At 44.7% G+C, this 21,111-nt stretch overlaps 1 protein-coding gene across 1 annotated transcript in view; it reads left to right on the top strand.

The window, feature by feature from the left end:
- Positions 1-20,135, top strand: part of LOC103169537 (synaptonemal complex central element protein 1-like) — a 34,831-nt gene extending 14,696 nt beyond the window's left edge. The window contains exons 7-13 of the mRNA XM_007665059.4: positions 1,480-1,569; positions 5,208-5,271; positions 6,503-6,569; positions 7,213-7,333; positions 11,385-11,474; positions 15,776-15,855; positions 19,934-20,135. Of these exons, the coding sequence (XP_007663249.2) occupies positions 1,480-1,569; positions 5,208-5,271; positions 6,503-6,569; positions 7,213-7,333; positions 11,385-11,474; positions 15,776-15,855; positions 19,934-19,956 (535 nt within the window). The 3' untranslated portion in view covers positions 19,957-20,135. The remainder of the gene's footprint in view (positions 1-1,479; positions 1,570-5,207; positions 5,272-6,502; positions 6,570-7,212; positions 7,334-11,384; positions 11,475-15,775; positions 15,856-19,933) is intronic.
- Positions 20,136-21,111: the final 976 nt, after the last annotated feature.

Raw genomic sequence — 21,111 nt, 5'->3', positions numbered from 1 at the left:
CAAGCTGATCACCTTGTATCTACCCCAGTGCTTAGGACAGTGCTTTGCACATAGTAAGCACTTAACAAATGCCATCATTATTATAAGAGAAGCAGCGTGGCTTAGTGAAAAGAGCCCGGGCTTGGGAGTCAGAGGTCATGGGTTCTAATCCCGGCTCTGCCACTTGTCTGCTGTGTGACCTTGGGCAAGCTGCTTGACTTCTCTGTGCCTCAGTTACTTCATCTGTAAAATGGAGATTAAGACTGTGACTCCTATGTGGGACAACCTGATTACCTTGTATCTACTCCAGTGTTTAGAATAGTGCTTGGCACATAGTAAGCACTTAAAAAATGTCATTATTATTATAGAGAAGCAGCATGGCTCAGTGGAAAGAGCATGGGCTTAGGAGTCAGAGGTCATGGGTTCTAATGCCGGCTCCACCACCTGTCAGCTGTGTGACTCTGGGCAAGTCACTTGACATCTCTGTGCCTCAATTACTTCATCTGTAAAATGGGGATTAAGACTGTGAGCCCCAAGTGGGACAACCTGATTACCCTGTGTCTACCCCAGCACTTAGAACAGAACATAGTAAGTGCTTAACAAATACCAACATTATTAGTATTATTATTATTATTGTATCTGCCTACCACTTGGGAAAGATGGACATTAAAATAAATTACACGTAGGGGGAAGCAACAGAGATTAAAAATATATACTGAGGTGTTATGGGGCAGGGGTAGGGGGTAAGTGTCCATCCAAATGCTTAGCTGAGGAGGAAATGTGGAAGTGGCAGAGGAGTGAAAATTGGGTGGGAAGATAAAAGATTAATCAGGGAAGTCCTCCTTGAGGAGATATGTATTTTAAAGGGCTTGGAAGAGGAAGAGGGCAGTATTGATCCACTGGATGTGTTGGGAGAGTGAGTTTCAAGTAGAGGGGTGGGTGTGAGCAAGAGGTTGAAAGCAAGAGAAACAAGAACAAGACACAATGAATAAATCGGCCTGAGAAGAGCAAAAGCAGGCGTGTTGGATTGTAGTGGGAGAGGAATAAGGATAAGTAGTGTTAGGGAAAGAGCGATTAAGTGCCTTCTAGCCAATAGGCAGGAGTTTCTGCTAGCTCTGAAGGGAAATGGGCATACACTAGGGATTTCAAAAGATTGGGGAAGCGTTTACAGAATTATATTTTAGAAAAATGATTCTGACAGCTGCGCAAAGTATGGACTGGAGAAGGAAGAGGCTGATGCAGAAGTCATCATCATCAGTGGTATTTATTGAGTGTTTACCAACTCTCTTATATTGTACTCTGACAAGCACTTAGTACAGATCTGTGCACAATAGGGACCCAATAAATACAATTGATTCATTGATTACCTGGTGCAAAGAAGACTTACTCCTCACACAATTCATGGTTTTCTGTGTTGACCAAAAGATTAGAGGTGGATCAAGATATGGGATGTTTAATAGCCAAGAGGGTAATGTTCCACTGGTTTGTTTGTTTTGCTAGGCAACAGGAAGTCTCTCAGGGTTGCAAACAGAGAATTGAAGAGCTCTCGTCCAAGATCCAAGAGGAGAAACTGAAACAAAGGAAGCAGAGGTAAGTGTCATTTTGCTTAATACAAATAATGCATTTGTCAGATAGGAAAGATAAGCAGGGAAAGAGGTATACACCAAATCCTCCTGTGACCTGGGCGTTGTGCTCTTGCATAAATATTGCACTAAGGAAAACTTGTTCTGTAGAACTCACCTTGACTGGGGATGCACACATGCATATAAACTATTTCTTTTAATATTATGGTGCTCCGTATCTCCAGGCTCATGTTTCTGGGTTAAATGCCCCCTAATTTTCCTAACGTTGTTCTAGACAGATGCATAGTAGAAACATACATTATGACAGACCTGAATATTCCATGGAATGAGAATATTTTAGACGTCTCCAAGACAGTGTCCTCACTGGTGGTCAATAGTTTGGGCAAGCTTTCATCCCATTTTCCTACAGTTGAAGCCGCCAGTATAAATATGACACGATGACCTGATATGCTGAGGGCAAGAGCGTGAATTAATACAGAGCTTTAACAATTTACACTGCTTTATTAATAATTATAGTTAGATCAGACCAGAAACCTCTTCCCGTTTTAGCCAGCACTTGATTTCATGACGTTAATGTTGTTTTTGCAATTGGACAGCAAAAGAGAAGCAGGTGGCCTAATGGAAAGAGCACAGGCCTGGGAGTCAGAGGACCTGGGTTCTAATCCCAGCTTCATTACTAGTCTACTGTGTGACCTTGGGCAAGTCACTTAATTTCTCTTCAATTACCTCATCTGTAAAGTGAGGGTTAAGACTTTGAGCCCCATGTGGGATATGGATCTAATCTGATTATCTTGCATCCACCCCAGCGCTTAGTACAGTGGCTGGCACATATTAAGCACTTAACAAATACCAAAAAGAAAAAAAGAGCCCTTCTAAAATTTCACTTTGTAACTGATTTGCAAAACCATTCTTAATGCTAAGACCAAAATTAATGTTAGAATACTGAAACCTTAATCAGGGTCTGTCTGCTTTTCCTTTCAGTCAATAGTAAATGGTATTTTTTTGAGCACTTACTGTGTGCAGAGCACCATACTAAGAACAGTCAAGAGGAAGGAGAAAATGATCTTGTCAGTCCCTGTCATAGAGGGATAACTTAGTTTTCTAATGGCTCCGTCTTGCATTATAAAGTGTGTTATGTCAAAGGCAGACAAATGTTGGAGAAGGATTAGAGTGGAGGAGAGTCAGTTAGTTTTGATGAAAAGGAGGTCATTGGTGAGCTTGGAGGGAATGTCATTTCAGTGGAGGGAAGAGGGTGGAAGCTGTATGCAGAGCATTCATTAATTCAATCGTATTTATTGAGCAATTACTATGTGCAGAGCACTGAACTAAGTGCTGGGAAAGAATGCATAGTTGAGACTTAGGCATGGTCCCTGTCCCTCAAAGGGTCAAGGAAGAAGTTGGAGGAGAGGAAATGGGGACTTTTGGGGTAAACAACCTGTTTAAGTAGTTCGGACAGGAGATGGGGAGATGGGGTGATAACTGGATGTGCAGTAGGGTCAAGAGCAGGGTTTTTTTTAGGATAGGGATATTTGTGCATGATGAAAGCAGAAAGGAAGGAGCCTTCAGAGAGTGAGTGGGTGAATATGCATTCAGGGAGGTAAAAAAGAGCAGGTACAATCAGCAGCTGAGCTGTGGCTGAGGGTGGCGTGGTGCTGAAAATGTAAAGGTCAAACTTGAAAGTGCCTAGTTTCATATCAGGATAATAATAACTGTGGTATTTAAATGCTTCCTTACTATGTATCGAGCACTGTACTATACTCTGGGGTAGATACTGATTATCTTGTACACAAGATACACAGTCCATGTTCCACAAAGAGCTCATAGTAGGTGGAAGAACAGATATCGAATACCCATTTTACAGATGAGGAAACTGGAGGACAGAGAAGTGACTTGCCAAAGGTCATACAACAGGCAAGAGGCAGAACTGGGATTAGAACCCACGTTCCTCCCCGGAGTAATAATAATAATAGTATTTGTTAAGCGCTTACTATGTGCCAAGCACTGTTCTAAGTGCTGGGGGAGATTCAAGGTAATCAGCTTGTTCCACGTGGGGCTCAAAGTCTTAATCCCCATTTTACAGATGAGGTAACTGTGGCACAGAGAAGTTAAGTGATTTACCCAAAGTCACACAGCTGACGAGTGTCAGAGCTGGGATTAGAACCCCCGACCTCTGACTCCCAAGTCCAGGCTCTTTCCACTGAGCCACGCTGCTTCTGGCCAATTGAAAACTGAACTGCCCCTACAAAATGAGATGAGTAACCAGCCTACCCGGGACCCACAGCCTACAGATTTAGCTCAGGCCAGGCCAGGATTAGGGTTGGAAATGGTTAGATCTGGCCGAGCAATCTGTGCTCATGCAAGGCTCTTGGAAAAAAGTGGGGGAGCTCTGTGTGTGTGTTAGTATTCATTATTGGATGCCTCTTTTCATGACTTCTTGTTACACACTGCATTTTTCTCGGATCTTTTACCATGGAAAGCACAACAGGCAGTCCATTGTATTGCAGCATTAAAAACTAGGATGCTTGTTTACAAATACTAGGATGCAGATACTAGGATGCATCTTTACTCTGGTGTCTCTGAACTTCAGAGGCTTTCAACCCACTGCTTTAAGTGGACCTACACCACAATTATGAGTAAGGGAAGATTTTTCCCAGTGTCTTTCAGTTCAGGAGGACATGGAGTGGGGCAGCTGTCAGTCATTGCAGCCATCAGGTCCTAGTTTTTTTCCAAATATGACCGTAGTTCTCCAAACAAGCCCATTTCATGAAAAGGACCACCTAGACATTTTTCCAGAGTCCCTTCCCTCGGAGTTGCAGGTGTCTCAGCAGCTCATACTCCCTATCTTTAAACCCACTGGGCCACCTGTTCCTTCTAAAAACAGCCCTGGCCAGACTGAGAAGGAAAAGGTGTTATGGTGTTATGTTATACTCCGGGGGATCAATCAAGCAATAATAAACTTTATTCTTTGGGAGTCTAACTGGCAGATGCTCCCCATAACTTACAACTGGACCTCCATTTTACCTGGAGCACCATTTTGAGAGCAGGATTGGAAACATAAAGCCAAAAAGCCTTGTGTAAGGAAGGGCTCATTAGTTTAGGGAAGGGGCTGGCAACCAATAGGAATTTCCCATCCTCTAAAGTTGATCCCTTTTCCCTTCCCTGATGTGGAACTGGGAGCTCTTGGGAGGGGGCCAAATTAAAGGGTTAATGGGCCAGTGACCCAATAAAATCCCCTGGGGCTGTGATGGATAATGCTGTGGTAGTTTATTTGCACAGTAGTCATGCTTTCCTCAGAATAGGAACGGCTCCTGCCTGGAATGACATTGGGGGTGCAGATAGTACACTTCACTTTGCGGAGGTCTTGTGTCAGGCAAGGCAAGCTGAATGAAAGCAGTTCACCTATAGTTGAGAATTGTGGAAGAAGTATGTACTGCGGGCAGTAACCCCAAACCTGGCTAGCCTTGCTTCTTTCATCTATTCAATTGTATTTTTTGTGCGCTTACCGTGTGTAGAGCACTGTAATAAGCGCTTGTAAAGTACAATTTGACGGCATCTGACGGGCTGGCCTTAGATTACAATGCAGATCTTTTTCCCAGTGAAATTGGAAACTGCCTCCAATTTCAGTCTGTGATTTTTGGCTTCTAGGATGGAATTTGATCAACAGCTGGAAGAGATGATGGAGAAGCACAAGAGCCTTTGGGAGTTCCACGTAAGGATAAGTTGAATTGAACCAAAAAGAGAAGCCCTTAATATTAGGCGCTATTTAGTGAGCAGTCCCAACAGCAGAAGCTATATAGTTTGTATTTCCAAAATCAGGAATCCAGCCTGTTATTTAGTCATGCAGCTCTGTTTCTGATCTCAGTATTGGAGTACAAGTTTTTTCTGTCCTAAAGACACACGTGCTCATTATGAATTCCACTGCCTTCCTTTTCTCACAAAGTGAATCTCCAATAGTGTTTGTAACTCAAAGGAATATTTTGAGCTGATTTTGTTTTCCTGATTTCAGTGTACAGACCAGGCTCTTCTTTGGTGGCTTACTTATTTTCTAGTGGGTAAAGCCCTGGGTTGGTGACTGACTGGATGTGGGGAGAAGGGTATATTCTAGTTATAACTGTGCCTTACTCATTTAGTGACCTAACATAAAAGTCTAGGAATGTGAAAGCACAGAAATGATTTTATTGAGACTAACCAATGTTTTGTCTCCCACTGTGGCATGCGTGGAGTTACTGTGAAAAATGCTTGCCTTCTTTGACACTAATGCTGTTAGAGATATTCTATCTAGCATGTCTAACTTTTTCCCTCCACATTCCTAAATTGCTGCCTGCAAAGCTTCCTATAGTGACAAACTCCATATGTCTACCACCCACAGTTGAAGAATCATTTCCTTTTCTTTATTTCCAACGTACTTCCCTCAGTGTTAATACATATGCTCTTATTCCGGTGTTATGGCTTGTGGTGCGTCTGCTGCATCTACATCCTGCGGGAGTTTGGAAACTTCAATCTTATCCTCTCTCAGCCTGCGCCTTTCCAGAGGAAAGAGCCTTCTTTCAGACTTTCCTCCTAAGGAAGTTTCTACATTCCCTTAATCATCTGAAAAAAAAGTAAGATTTCATTTAATAGGGACAGGAACAATCGGAATGGAGTTTAGAGAGCTTGACAAGCTTTGAAGACCTAGCGGTCCAGAAAGATCCAATCTGGGGTCTTTTCATTCCTGTTTAGGAACTTTCAGTTCTTTTTGGAGGCCAGGGTTGAATGAAACTGAATTCTTCCCCCAAACCTTGTAAGGGCAACCCTGAAAATGGAGAGAAAGGAAGGGAAGCTGTCAGAACACCTCAGGCTGCAATCTAAAGATCTGCAAGTGAAGATTTTAGGCCCTGATAGTATCAAAGGGTGGCCAGTTGAATTTGACCTGAGTTTTGTGCCTTTTTCTCATTTTTCAGACCTCAGAAAGTCTGGCCAGAGAGATTAGTAACATTGAGGACAGCAAAAAACACTTACTAAATGAAGGTAAGGTTTGGTGAAGGGGCTCTGTTGAATTCGGTGCAAACTGTAAACCCTAATGTCTCTGTAAATCTCCTAGCCAAGAAATCTTTTAAGAACAAGAACTCTCTGACTAGGCTAAAAGAGGGATTAACTTCTTTAGAAATGTGGGAGGTCAACAACTGCAATAGGACCCTTCAGGACGGCTGATGTTAAACAAGTAGAAAGAGTGACCCAGCTCAAGGAATAGGACCAGAACAGCAATGAATATTCTTTGTGTAATTATTAACTCACATTGATCCATTCTCCACCTTCCTCTTGCAACCTACTAAAGAGTGTGCAGCATTTTTGAAATATACCGAACACTCTGACACTGCCCCAAATGGAAGAACTTTCTGAAATTGCCAGGCGGTTTAAAATTTGCCAGATGACAAATTAGTGAGGAGCCTGCTCAGCAGTAAGGAGTTGGGCCCCTATTAAAGAGAATGCTTGTTAAACAGTGCCAAGTTCTTTCCAGGGATTAGAAGTCCGAAGCTGTGTACAGTACGATTCGAATACATTACAAATAAATTTTCAGAGAGTACTGAGGGAACCAGGAGATCCTTAAGAAAGAAAAATGTGGGTTTTTTTCCCCCTTAACCCCACATCCTATTCTGCTTTTATGTACTAGAGAAAGTAGTTCAGAAGAAAATAGAAGACATTATGAAGCAGTTGGAAACACTCTCCCAGCCTGGTGCAGCATTTGACAGTGAAGGGCTCTTTTTAAGGAGTGAAGAAGCCATTGCTGCTGTGTAAGTTGGAAGTCCAATTAGGTCTGTAACAATAATAATAATGATGGCATTTGTTAAGCACTTACTATGTGCAAAGCATTATTCTAAGCACTGGGGGATACAAGGTGATCAGGTTGTCCCACGTGGGGCTCACAGACTCCATCCCCATTTTACAGATGAGGTAACTGAGGCTCAGAGAAGGGAAGTGACTTGCCCAAAGTCACACAGCTGACAAATGGTGGAGCCGGGATTAGTACCCATGACCCCTCACTCCCAAGCCCATGCTCCTTCCACGGACCCATGCTGCTTCTCTGTACACAGGCTGTATTCTTGAGAACCTCTCTTTAGAGGCACTTACACATACCTCCCAGCCCTACCTCATGAGCTCAAGAGGAAGCTTACTGTAAAGAAGAGACAGAAAGGATAGCTAAACCTATCAAGGGGGTTTTCTCCCCTCTGTTGACGAGGCCCAGTTGCACGGTCCTTTCCAGATTTATAAGATTCTGGAAGTTGGCTCTACCAATCTAATAGACCTTTACTTTCTCTGCTCCCGTCCTTTACCAAATGAAGATAAGGATTAGTGAAGGGGCTTTGTTGAATTCGGCGCAAACTGGATTCTCTAATTCTCTGTAGTTCGCCCTCATTGGGAAACAGCGTGGCTCAGTGGAAAAAGCCCGGGCTTGGGAGTCAGAGGACACAGGTTCAAATTCCGACTCTGCCACTTGTCTGCTGTGTGACCTTGGGCAAGTCACTTAACTTCTTTGTGCCTCAGTTACTTTATTTGTAAAATGGGGATTAAAACTGTGACCCCCACGTGGGAAAACCTGATTACCTTGTATCCACCCCAGCACTTAGAACAGTGCTCGGCATACAGTAAGCGCTTAATAAATACCATTATTATTATTATTCATCTCACCACTCTCTCTGCCCCTGCAGTTCTCTTCTCCTGCATCTTCTCTCACAGGCTTTTCACCTCCACCTAAACCATCTTTTCTTTCAATCAAAAGTATTTTTGACCATCCGAATGCAGAGTTCTGCATTCCCTAATCGTACATTCCAAGTGCTTAGTACAGTGTTCTGCACACAGTAAGCGCTCAATAAATACGATTGAATGAATGAATGAAGTGCTCATGGAAGGCCTCTTAAAGGAGATAGGATTTCAGAAGGGATTTAAAGATGTAAGAAGCAGTGATCTATCAGACCCGAGGGGGAAGGGAGTTCCAGGCAGGTGGGAAGGTGTGAACAAGTTGGACATTGGTAGGAGAGGCAAGGACAAAACAAGAAAACAGGAATCAATATAAATAGAATTCTAGTTATTTACACATATACATAAGTGCTGTGGGGCGGGCTGGCGGGGGTGGGGAGGGCAAAGGGAGTGTGTTGAGGTGACCCGGAAGGGAGGGGGCTGATGAGAAGGGGGCCTTAGCTTGGGAAGGCCTCTTGGAGGAGGTGAGACATTAGTAGGACTTTGAAGGGGAGAAGAGTGATTGGCAGATTTGAGGAGGGAGAGCATTCCCCAGAGGTGGGACATGGGCCAGTGGTTGACGTGAGACAGGCGAGAAAGAGGGACAGTGAGAAGATTAGCACCAGAGGAGTGGAGTGTGCCAGCTGGGATGTGGAAGGAGAGAAGGGAAGTGAGGTAAGAAGGGGCAAGGTGATGGAGAGCTTTAAAGCCAATAGTGAGGAGTTTTTGTTTGATATGGAGGTTGATAGGCAACCACTGGAGATTTTTGAGGAGCAGGGGGTGACCTGCCCAGAACGTTTACATAGAAAGATAACCTGGGCAGTAGAGTGAAGTATGGTCTAAAGTGGGAGGAGACAGGAGGTTGGGAGGTCAGAAAGGAAGCTGATGCTGTAATCCAGTCAGGATAGGATGAGTGATTGTACTAACGGGGTAGTGGTTTGGACGGAGAGGAAAAGGCGGATCTTGGTGATGTTGTGAAGGTGAGACCAGCAGGCTTTGGTGAAGGATTGGATTATGTGGGGTGAATGAGAGGGCAGAGTGAAGGATGACTCCAAGGTTGCGGGTTTGTTCATTCATTCAGTCGTATTTTATTGAGTGCTTACTGTACGCAGAGCTCTGTACTAAGCGCTTGGAAAGTTCAATTCCGCAATAAAGAGAGACAATCCCTGCCCACACTGGGCTTAAAATTTAGAAGCGGGGAGACAGACATCAAAACAAGTAAACAGGCATCAATATAAATAGAATGGTAGATACATACACATCAAAACAAGTAAGCAGGCATTAATATAAATAAATAGAATTATAGCTGTGTACATAGATACACAAGTACTGCGGGGCAAAGGAGGGGGTAGAGCAAAGGGAATGAGTCAGGGCGATGCGGACGGGAGGGGGATCTGAGGAAAAGGGGGGCTTAGTCTTAATCTCTATTTTGCAGATGAGCTAATTAAGGCCCAGAGAAGTTAAGTGATTTGTCCATGGTAACACAACAGACAAGTGGCAGAGCTGGCTAGTGAAAAGGGAAAGAGCTCAATTAATCAGTAGCATTTATTGGACACCTACTGACGGCTAGCCATTGTACTAAGCATTTGGGAGAGTACAGTAATTCCTTAGGAGGGAATTAATCATTAAACAGTAATTATAGAGCACTTACAATGTGCAGAGCACATTTGGGAAAGTAATAGAGCACTTACAATGTGCAGAACACATTTGGGAAAGTACAACACAATGGAATTGTTGGACACGAACCCTCCCCACAAGGAGCCTACAGGCTATGGGAGAAGGCAGACATGAAGGTAATTTAAGATAGAAAAAATAGTCAAGTACGGAGATTTGTTGGAGAAAGCCGCGTGAATGAGGTGAAACCACAAATACCAGCTACGCCCAATAGTAGCTGCACTTAATCATATTTATTGAGCACTTACTGCACGCAGAGCACTGTACTAAACTTTTGGGAGAGTAGAATCTAACAGAGTCATATATTAAAGAACTTAAAGCCCCCAGAGAAGCAGCAGGGCTGTGGCTGCTCAGAGCCAACAAGTCGGCAGGGAGCAAGCCTAGAGGGAGCCAAGGGACTATTGTAGAACTGTAACAAGACATAATATAACAAGACATAATAATAATAATAACGTTGGTATTCGTTAAGCGCTTACTATATGCCAGGCACTGTTCTAAGCACTGGGATGCTTTCCCTGCCCTTAGAGACCTTGCAGTCTAATGCAAGAGGCAAGCAAAAATTTTCTGTAGTGAAAGCTGGTGAAAGAACAAGTATTAAACAGAAAGCAGAACATTCACATTAGCCAAACGAACAATTGAATGTATAGATATATGTGTATATATATATATTTAAATGCATACTGAGTACTGAGATCGGGACCAAGGTATGCAAATGCCAAGGTTGGGTCTTGGTTTAATGCATCTGAGGTCCCTTGAATTAATTGAGGAAGGTCTCCTGGAGTAGGTGGAATTTTTGAGGCTTTGAAGTTGGGGAGAACCGTGGTCTCTTTAGTGGACCTGGGGAAGAAGGAAATTCCAGGTTGGGGGAATAGCATGAGTTAAAGGTCAGAGGCAGGAGAGTTGAGAATGGGAAGCAGTTAGATGGTTCATTTGGGAAGAGCCAAGAGTATGCCTTGGGGAGAAGAGAGTGAAGAGAGCCAGTCAGTCACTTGTATTTATTGAGCACATGCTATGTTCAGGGCACTACTAAGTGCTTGGGAGAGTACAGTATAACAATATAGCAGACACATTCCCTGCCCACAATGAGCTTATAGGCTAGGGAGGAGCTGCTGTGTAAAATGGAGAGCCTTAAAGGTCATTGTAAGGAGGCTCTGTTTAATGTGGAGGGAGATGGGAAACGATTTGAGACTTTTTGAGGAGTTGAGAGATTTTGCTAAGTGATGCTGCAAGAAGGTAAACAGCGTGGAATTTCAACTGAAGTAGAAAGATGCTAGAGGCAGGAAGTCCAGCAAGAACTGGGATAGGACCAGAGCTTGGACTAGGGAGCTAACTGAATGGAGAGGATGGAGTAGATCTGGGAGATGTTCTGGAGGAAGAATCAGTGAGATGGTGGAGTTTTCTGAACGTGAGGCCTAATTACCTCCTGTCCCCCAGGCACCTATTTGAAGAAGAAAATGAGAAAGCAACAGAGTTTCTGGAGGCAGCCTCCCGTCACCACCTTGAGTTGCAGCAGAAATACCAGAGGTAAGTGGGGGTCGGGCCATTTTGGGGGCTAGCGATGCCCCCATTAAATATTATTAGATTACTAGGTGGTATAGGGTGGGTTTCCCTTGTAAGCAGTACCCATCCACATTATCAGCATTCCTGTCCCTCCCCAGCAAGCACCATCTAGCCTTTCTGTCAGCTTCTCAGTCTTGGGTCCATTCTTCTCAAACTTTCTGATTACTGACTAAGGTGCTTACTCCTTGGGAACAACATCAGCTCAGCATGCCACTTCCGCAGGAGTCAATTTATGTGACATTTCAAAGCGCCAACTGCCCATCTCAAATTAATAATTTCCTACTGACATCTTGATTAATGCAAGAAAACAATGGATTGGCCTGATCACTTGAGTCCCAGATGACTTTGGCTATGGAAGGAGATGTCAATCATTCAGTGGCATTTATTGAGTGTGTACTGTGTGCAGAGCATTCATTCATTCAGTGGTATTTACTGAGCGCTTACTATGTGCAGAGCACTGTACTAAGCGCTTGGAATGTACAATTCGGCAACAGATAGAGACAATCCCTGACCAATAACAGGCACGGTCTAAACGGGGGGAGATAGCAAAGCAAAACAGAACAAAACAAAACAAGACAACATTATCAAGATAAATAGAATCATTGAGATATACACCTCATTAACAAAATAAATAGAGTAATAAATATGCACAGTGCTGAGGGGAGGGGAAGGGGGAAGAGCAGAGGGCGGGAGGTGGGGGGAAGGAGAGGGGAGAAGGAGCAGAGGGAAAGAGGGGGGGCTCAGTCTGGGAAGGCCTCCTGGAGGAGGAGGTTCTTAGCCCTTGGGAAAGTACAATACAACAGAGTTGGTAGAGGTCTCTGGTCCCTTCCCACAAGGATATTACAGTTAACAGGAGGAGACAAAATAAAATAAAAATTTTGGATGGGGGAAATTGTAGAGCATAAGGATCTTTATGTAACTGCTATGGGGGTGGAGTGAGTATCAAAGTGCTTAAGGAGTCCACAGCCCCTCCACAATACAACGATCACATAGAAATTGATTCATTTGTATTTACTAAGTGCTTCCTGTGTGCAGACCACTGTATTAAGCTTTTGGGAAGATACAATACAAGAAGAAATAGTGACATTCCCTGCCCACAGTGAGCTAACACATATGAACTGTATTGCTTGAGTATTTGCCCCAGAGTTGCAGCTAACACTGCGTGTTAATAAATTCCCACCCAGCATTTTACACAGCCTCATTCTACTTCTTCAGTTCCCTCCGCTTTTTCCTGGTAGCTTTCCTGCCCACCCCGTGCTGCCCTCCAAAGTCATCCACACCTCCTGTGTCTCCCCAGGGCCCTCTGTGATTTTTACAATTGCTTTTCTTTTCTTTAACTTTAATTGTAACTGTAGTGGCTGAAATGTCCATCTTCTACCCCTTCCCTGACTTGCAGCCCAGCCTTTCTGTCCAGACCAAAGCTGGAAGCCTAGGGATGAAACAGGGCAGTATGGAGGTAGGGGGGTGGAGGGATAGGCGGAGGCTGTGGAGGCCTACGAGGGCACCACCATCCTGACCTAACCTTATATCTATCCCAGTCGCTTCAGCCAGTAGGGGAAGAGGCACTGCATTACAGAGAAAAGGGGAAGCAGTGGCCATCATTAAAGGTCACGAAAATATAGAGGAGACTGAGACTAGAGGGAGGGGCTGGAAAGGTACCAGGATTAAAGGAGGGTGGAATGAGTGGTGATGGGGAGAAGCAGCATGGTATGGGTCTGGGCATCAGAGGACCTGTGCTCTAATCCCCACAGTGCTCTGCACATAGTAAGCGCTCAATAAATACTATTGAATAAATACTATTGAATAATCCAGGCTTCCCCATGTCCCTGCTATGTGACCATGGGAAAGTTTCTTAACTTTTCTGTGCCCCAGTTCCCTCACCTATAAAATGGGGATTCAATACCTTGTTCTCCTTCCTCTTAGACTATGAGCCCCATGTGGGATCTGATTATAATAATAATGTTGGTATTTGTTAAGTGCTTACTATGTGCCAAGCACTGTTCTAAGCACTGGGGAGGATACAAGGTGATCAGGTGGTCCCACATGGGGCTCACAGTCTTAATCCCCATTTTACAGATGAGGTCACTGAGGGACTTGCCCAACCCATGACCTCTGATTCCCAAGCCCGTGCTCTTTCCAGTGAGCCACACTGCTTCTTTCTTGTCTCTACCCCAGCACTTTATACAGGGCTTACCACAGAGTAAGTGCTTAACAAATGCTACAGTTATTAATGCTTGGCCTTCATAGCAGGATGAGTTCTGGATGGATCCTAACTTTATAACATGTAAATATGTGGGAAAATATATCTTCATTCATTCACTCATATTTATTGAGTGCTTACTATGTGCAGAGCACTGTACTAAGCGCTTGGGAAGTATAATTCAGCAATAAAGAGAGACAATCCCTGCCCACGACGGGCTAGAAAGGGGAGAGGAGACAGTCATCAAAACAAGTAAGCAGGCATCACAAATAAACAAGCATTTTGTATAACTCCATAACTCATTGTATCTTGTACTTCTGAACTGAAAAGTTCCCGTCACCTTCTTTCCATGTCACAAACGTAGTTGGGAAGCATTATAATCATATGATTGGTAGGCTCTCTGAGCACACCCCTCTCAAGGACGTTTTCTGGTCTTTCCAACCCTGAGGGCTGCCTGCAGGATCTCTGAAGAATTGAGAAAGGGCGACAGGCCCAAGGCCAAACTAGCTCTTGGGTTGAGGAAGGGTGAGGGGCAAAGGGAAGAAGACACCAGCTCCTTGTCTGCTTGCTTACATTCGGGAGATTAGAAACTGAGAAACAGCTCCTGGACCTGGTCCCAGCCCACCCAATCTGAGCCTGACCCCAGGGTGACCAAGCCTAACCCAGGTCAAGTCAGTGTCCAACTTCCATGCAGTAGTACCCCCAACTCAAACTTAGTCTGAAATAAGGGGTGCAGAGCCAAAGGGGAGCCCACCTGAATTCCCCAGATTATGGAAGGGGGAAATAGCTTGTAAGGTGAGTTAGGCTCAAAGGCCTGACCTATATTGGACTCCACTCTTCACTCTGAGGTGGTAATAATAGTCATTATGGTACTTGTTAAGCACTTACTTATGCACCAAGCACTGCTCTAAGCACTGGGGAAGATACAAGTTAGTCTGGACACAGTCCCTGTCCTATATGAGGCTCACAGTCTAAATAGGAAGGAGTAGGATTTAATCCCCATTTCAAAGATGAGATAACTGAGGCACAGAGAAGTTAAGTAACTTGCCCAGTGTCACACTGCAGGCACATGGCAGAGCTGGGATTAGAATCCAGGTCCTTATATTTTTATTACCCTATTTATTTCGTTAATGAGGTGCCCATCCCCTTGATTCTATTTATCGTGATTATGTTGTCTTGTTTTTGTCCGTCTGTCTCCCCTGATTAGACCGTAAGCCCGTCATTGGGCAGGGATTGTCTCTATCTGTTGCCGAATTGTCCATTCCAAGCACTTAGTACAGTGCTCTGCGCATAGTAAGCGCTCAATAAAGGTTGCAAACCCTTAGTCTTCTGATCCGGAATCAAAGGTCCAGTCTGAGCTGAACCTGTGGATTGTGGAGCCTCATACTTAACCCAGCACCTAACTGAACCAAACCTAACTTCCACGGGGAGCAGGTTTATGGGTGTGTGTTACATTTAGTGTGCATCTCTGTCGACTGTTGGGACTTGGCATGGTGGAGGTTTAGGAAATCTCGTGCTTGTTAAACATTGCTGCAACTGCTAAACCGGGTAAGAGCTTCTGTTATCCCCTGACCCAAAGAATCGTAAAATACTCACTGTGGAGGCAACATGGTTTGGAAGGGGATGGGTCTGGGAGTCAGAGGACCCGGACTCTGTTTTCAGGCCTGCCAAATGACCTGACCTTAGGCAAGGCTTTGAAAACTCTATACCCCAGTTTCCCCTTTGAGTAATAGGAATAATAATGCCTGCCTCTCGCTACTTTGCGGGGATGTTGTGAGAACAAAATAATAATTATAATTACCGTATTTGCTAAGTGCGAATAAGATAGGTAATGTGAAAGTGCTTTGGAAGAAAAAAGACTATACCAATTAAAGTTATTATTTTCTTTCCTCATCTTGAGCTTTTCCATGGGCCGGCCCCAGAGCGCAAGACACATTCAGTGGCAGTTATTTTTGGATCGAGTTTTCAGAATACAGGCTGGCAGAAATAGAGGGAACTGGCCCAAGCCTTTTCTCTTGTGCCGAGGCATATGTTCATGTGGGTTATTCTCTTCTCTTTGGTACAGGTTGAAAACCGAACTGGAAAGTTATGGGTCTGGCTCAGAGTGGAACCATGTCAGGGAGGAAACAAGATCTACAACTGAAGGTACTATTTTTTAATAGTCTGATCTCTCTTGGGGCGGAGCTGGTAACGGATCAGAACTGACGGAGGCCAACTGATTAAAGATTTTGCTGCCCCAGTTGGGTTCCATAATTCAGTCAAATATGTTTTCATAAAAGCAACTAATAGTTGGCGGGTGATTATCGGACCATCAAAAATCCCTCGGTCTTGATGCTGGGAAGCAGAGCCTGGGATAGATCTGTTCTCCATTAGGTTCAGCAAACTTGTTTCTGTCCTTCACATTCCTAAATCATCCCCTTCCTGTTGTAGACAGGGGATTACCCTCCATCCCCCCATATCTTTTTTGGAGAGAATTCCCCGCTAGTGGTGGCGTGCACTGCTGCCAGCAGAGGAATATTATTACGTGATTTTTAGAACTGTGGTTCTTGAATTGTGCTCAGTGGATCCGAGTTGTGGTTCTTGAATTCAGCCCTCAGGCTTGTTCATTTTCAGCTAATGACTGATTACATCCACCTTAAAGTGGCCATAAAGCAAACTCCTCACTTAAAGCAGCATTTGAGGCAGCAATCTCAGTTACTGTGAGACTGAAAGCATAAAAGTGAGGAACAGGAAGGCTAAGAAAAGCAGGTGAACGGAGTAGTGAGGGAGAGGAGAGAATGAGGGGCAAGTGGATGGTGGAAGAGAAAGGGATAATTGTGGTAGTTGTTAAGTGCTTACTATGTGCCAGGCACTGTACTAAGCGTAGGGCTAGATAGAATTTTACCAGTTTGGACACCGTCCCTGTCCCACCTGGGGCTCACAGTCTCAATCCCCATTTTAGAGATGCAGAAACTGAGGCACAGAGAAGTGAAGTGACTTGGCCAAGGTCACACATCAGGCTAGTGGCAGTACCAGGATTAGAACCCATCACCATTTGACTGTCAGGCCCATGTTCTACCCACTACGCCGTGCTGCTTCTCTACAAGGAGGGTACGAGGTTACAAAGTATCTAATATAAGTGATCTCAGACCAAAAATGTTTGAAGCATTTCATCGATGCCCCTGCCTGAGAGCAGACCAAGATTCACTTTGGAAGCAGTAATTCTGCCCCTTAGTATGCCTTAGCCATATCACCCTGCTTTAGTAGTAATAATAATAATCGTTTTTGTTAAGAGCTTTCTGTGTGTCAAGCATTGTGCTAAGCATCCTCGGTGTCAAGCATTGTGCTAAGTACTGAGGTAGAAACTGAATAATCGGATAGGACATTGTCCCATTCCTGTGTTCGTTGTGTAGTAGCTGTGCTGTTTACTTTTAACAGTGCCCGATGTACTTAGATCATGCAACACAGTGTTCCCTTTTAGCTTCCTTTGGCCCACTGTCCTCCACCTCCTGCTCCTTAACCCCAGGGTGAGGACCAGAATTAAGTTGACTTGTCTTCAAAATGTGCTTCTCAAGGATCTTACAACTGCACTATTAGCTTTTCTGACCACCAACATGGTTCTTTTGTTCCTAGATTGAATAGCGCTGTTTTGTTCGTTCTCAGTTAAGCAGGCTCCAAAACCTTTGAGGAAGGTCCTCTTGGCCATCAACAGCCCCTAGATCAGGCCACACAGGAGACCAGCCCACTAGAATTTTCCAGAGATCCTGGTGGGCCACTCCAGCCCTGGAGAGAATAAGCCTTCACACAGCCAAGGGTGCCGAAGGAATAGGGGATTTGAATGGGGGCCTTTGTCCCTATGGAATTTGTACTGTGGGCCAAAGCTATTAGGCTTTTCCTGTTTTGTCCATCTTGTCTCTATCCTCATTCTCTTAATCTCTTTTGCTCCTAATCCCACTGGGCTCTGGTGATGGCCTGTGCCTTTTTAATCTTTTTTTAAAAAAATAAGGCATTTGTTAAGCACTTATTGTATGCCAGGCGCCGTGCGAAGCTCTGGGGTAGATATAAATTGACCAGTTTGGACATAGTCCCTTTTCCATATAGGGCTCACAGTCTTAATCCCCATTTTACAGATGAGGGAACTGAGGCACAGAGAAGCTAAACGATTTGCCCAAGGTCACACAACAGGCAAGAGGTGGAGTCGGGATTAGAACCTTTTTGGCCTTCTTCCAGACTCCCACTGGGGAGACTGGGTGAGAAGGATTTCCTCCCCAAGAAGTCATACCTTATGAATCCACATCCCTTCAAATTCTCCATCCTGTTGAAGCTCCACCACCATACAGCTCTGACTCAAGTTCACTTCCCCTTTCAAAGTGCAATATTGGCACTAGAGTATGGTTCTTATGCAGGTACTCATTTTCTTTCAGCTCATTCTCTGCAGACCTGTTTCAAGAATGGGCATTTGAATCCTAGTCAACCATTTATTCATTCATTCAATAGTATTTATTGAGTGCTTACTATGTGCAGAGCACTGTACTAAGTGCTTAGAATGTACAATTCGGCAACAGGTAGAGACCATCCCTGCCCAATGATAGGCTCACAGTCTAACTGGGGGAGAGAGATGGACAAAAACAAGACAACATAATCACGATAAATAGAATCAAGGGGATGGACATCTCATTAACAAAATAAATAGGGTAATAAAAATATATACAAATGAGCACAGTGCTGAGGGGAGGGAGAGGGAGAGGGGGAGGAGCAGAGATAAAGGGGGCTTAGCTGCGGGGAGGGGAAGGGGGAGGGAGCAGAGGGTGGAAGGAGAGCAGAGAGGGAACAGAGCCTCTGGAAAAGGGGTAGTTCAGTCTGGGAAGGCCTCTTGGAGGAGGTGAGCTCTCAACAGAACCAAGGGCCTGTTATGGGTGTAGGATTGTAGTCGGGAAGTTGTGCGTGGGATATAGTGTGAGGAAAGGGGATTCGAAATCCTAGAGAAATTGCTCTGCTCCCATAATCCCTGGGAAGCCTGGGAACCCCCCTGCCTCTCTAGGTTATAACATATACTCCAGGTCCATTTCCTCCCATCAGAGCTTTTTCCAGCATCAGTACCTATTTTATTGCCTTTTGGGCATCTGGCAAGTCACCGGTAAGCTCAGAGATGTCTGTCACCACCAGGCAATCACAGACCTCATCCCTAAGGTCAGAAAGCTGGGCCCCCTCAACTCTGTACTCGGTGCTACTGGCTACGAACGGACAGCAGGAGATGGATGTGGGGACCGAGTTTACTTTCAACCCCGACTCAGATTTGAAGTGGAAGGGAGTTCTGGGTAGGATATCAAGTGTGAGCAAGATGTCAGTAGCGGGAATGAATAAGGCACAGTGAGTAGGTTAGTGTGAGAGAAATGAATGCGAGCTGGAGTGTAGTGGGAGAAGAGAGAGCGGTTAGGTAGGAGTGAAAATGCTGATTGAGTGTTCATTATTATAATAATACCCTCAGTGTCGTTTAGATCCAGAAAGGAACCTGATTGTGGTCTGAAGGGTTGCGGTCTGTTAACTACACGAGACCGCAATTCTCCCCACCTTCAAAGTCTTATTTAAGGTAACCTCTCCTCTGAGAGGCCTTCCCCGATTAAACCCTCTTTTCCCTGGCTTCCTCTCCCTTCTGTGTCATCTATGCAATTGGATCTGTGATTTGGGGGCATTTGATGTTCACCCCACCCTCCCTGCACAGCACTCAAGTCTGTACCTATAAATTATGTTATAAATTGCTTATTCATATTACTGGCCATCTTCCCCTCTGGACTGTAAGCTTGATATGGGTAGGAGATATGTCTGCCAACTGTTGTATTGTCCTCTCCAAATGCTTAGTACAGTGCTCTGCACAGAGTAAATGCTCAGTAAATACCATTGACGGTGATGGTTGATGGTGAATATGAGGCATTGAAGCCTGATGGAAATGATGAATACCTTAAGGGCAGGCTGGAGGTTTATTGCTCTAATCTGACCTGGAAGAATGGGGACTCAAAGTTCCCAAGCTTTCTTTGTCTCTTCCTCTCTTTTTTGCCTTTGGAGTTAATCTGAGCTGGAAAAAATGGCTTCTGGGCATGTTTGAGGTAGTCTCCGAGGTCTAGAACAGGACAAGACCCAAGCGCCAGATAGTAAGTTCCCAAAGGTTTTCCTTTGAGGGTTACCGTGCCTCAGTCTGTCCTCTATGACCCTCCGGCCGAGGGAACTAGTTCTTTCTGTTCTCCAGGTGCCAGAAGAGGAGGCGAATGAAGAGCTATCCTTCCTGGAAATGGCTTCATAGAGTCCAAAACTGTGGAATCGGAGAAATGGATTGAGGGGTCTGGAAAGTGTCTTTTGGTTCATCGAAAGAACTGTTGCTGGAATCTAAACTAAGATGCTGGCGTTGTTACGGTTTTTCCGAAATAATAAACTAACGTTTATTCTGTGCCTGTTGGAATTAAGTGTGTGTCTGTACAGCTGTAGGACAGCTGGGATTTTGTCCCCCACTGTTACACTGGTTTCCCAGACAGCAGTTGTAGGATTTCATTTGCCCATGCCTAAGCCCTCTGAGTTACAGAAGACCAGTTTCTGCCACGGAATAGAAAATGGTCCATCTACTGCCCCTTCCCCTTGTAAATGCAGTAGGAGATTGAGAGCTTATCTCCTCCAGGAGGCCTTCCCAGACTGAGCCCCCCCTTCCCTCTGCTCCCCCTCCCCTCCCTCCCACCCTCTGCTCTTCCCCCTTCCCCTCCCCTCAGCACTGTGCTCATTTGTATATATTATTTATTACCCTATTTATTTTGTTAATGAGGTGTATATCTCCTTGATTCCATTTATCTCGATGATGTTGTCTTGTTTTTGTTTTGTTCTCTTTTGCTTTGCTGTCCGTCTCCCCCATTTAGACTGTGAGCCCATCATGGGACAGGGATGGTCTCTGTCTGTGACCCAATTGTCCATTCCAGGCGCTTAGTCCAGTGCTCTGCACATGGTAAGTGCTCAATAAATACTCTTGAATGAATGAACAAAGGCCTGCCCATTGGGCCAACTTTTCCCACACGAGGGTGGCCGGAGGCATCCGGTCTTGTGTGGCTAGAATTTCCCACCCCCCCGACCCCCTCTTTTAAAGTAGATGACTCTACTTTAAAGTGTAGGTATTTGAAGATAGGGTAAGAACGAAGTCTATTCGGATGGGCCTGAACCTATCAGAAGCAGCGTGGCTTAATGGAAAGAGCAAGAGCTTGGGAGTCAGGGGTGGTGGGTTCGAATCCCGGTTCTGTCACTTGTCAGCTGTGTGACCTTGGGCAAGTCACTTCTCCTTGCCTCAGTGACCTCGTCTGTCAAATGGGGATGAAGACTGTGAGCCCCACGTGGGACAACCTGATCACCTTGTAATATTGGTATTTGTTAAGCACCTACTGTGTGCTG

The sequence above is a fragment of the Ornithorhynchus anatinus genome, chromosome 6, assembly GCF_004115215.2.
Source record: "Ornithorhynchus anatinus isolate Pmale09 chromosome 6, mOrnAna1.pri.v4, whole genome shotgun sequence".
Classification (NCBI taxonomy): Eukaryota; Metazoa; Chordata; class Mammalia; order Monotremata; family Ornithorhynchidae; genus Ornithorhynchus; species Ornithorhynchus anatinus.
This window is presented reverse-complemented; position numbering and strand designations above follow the sequence as displayed.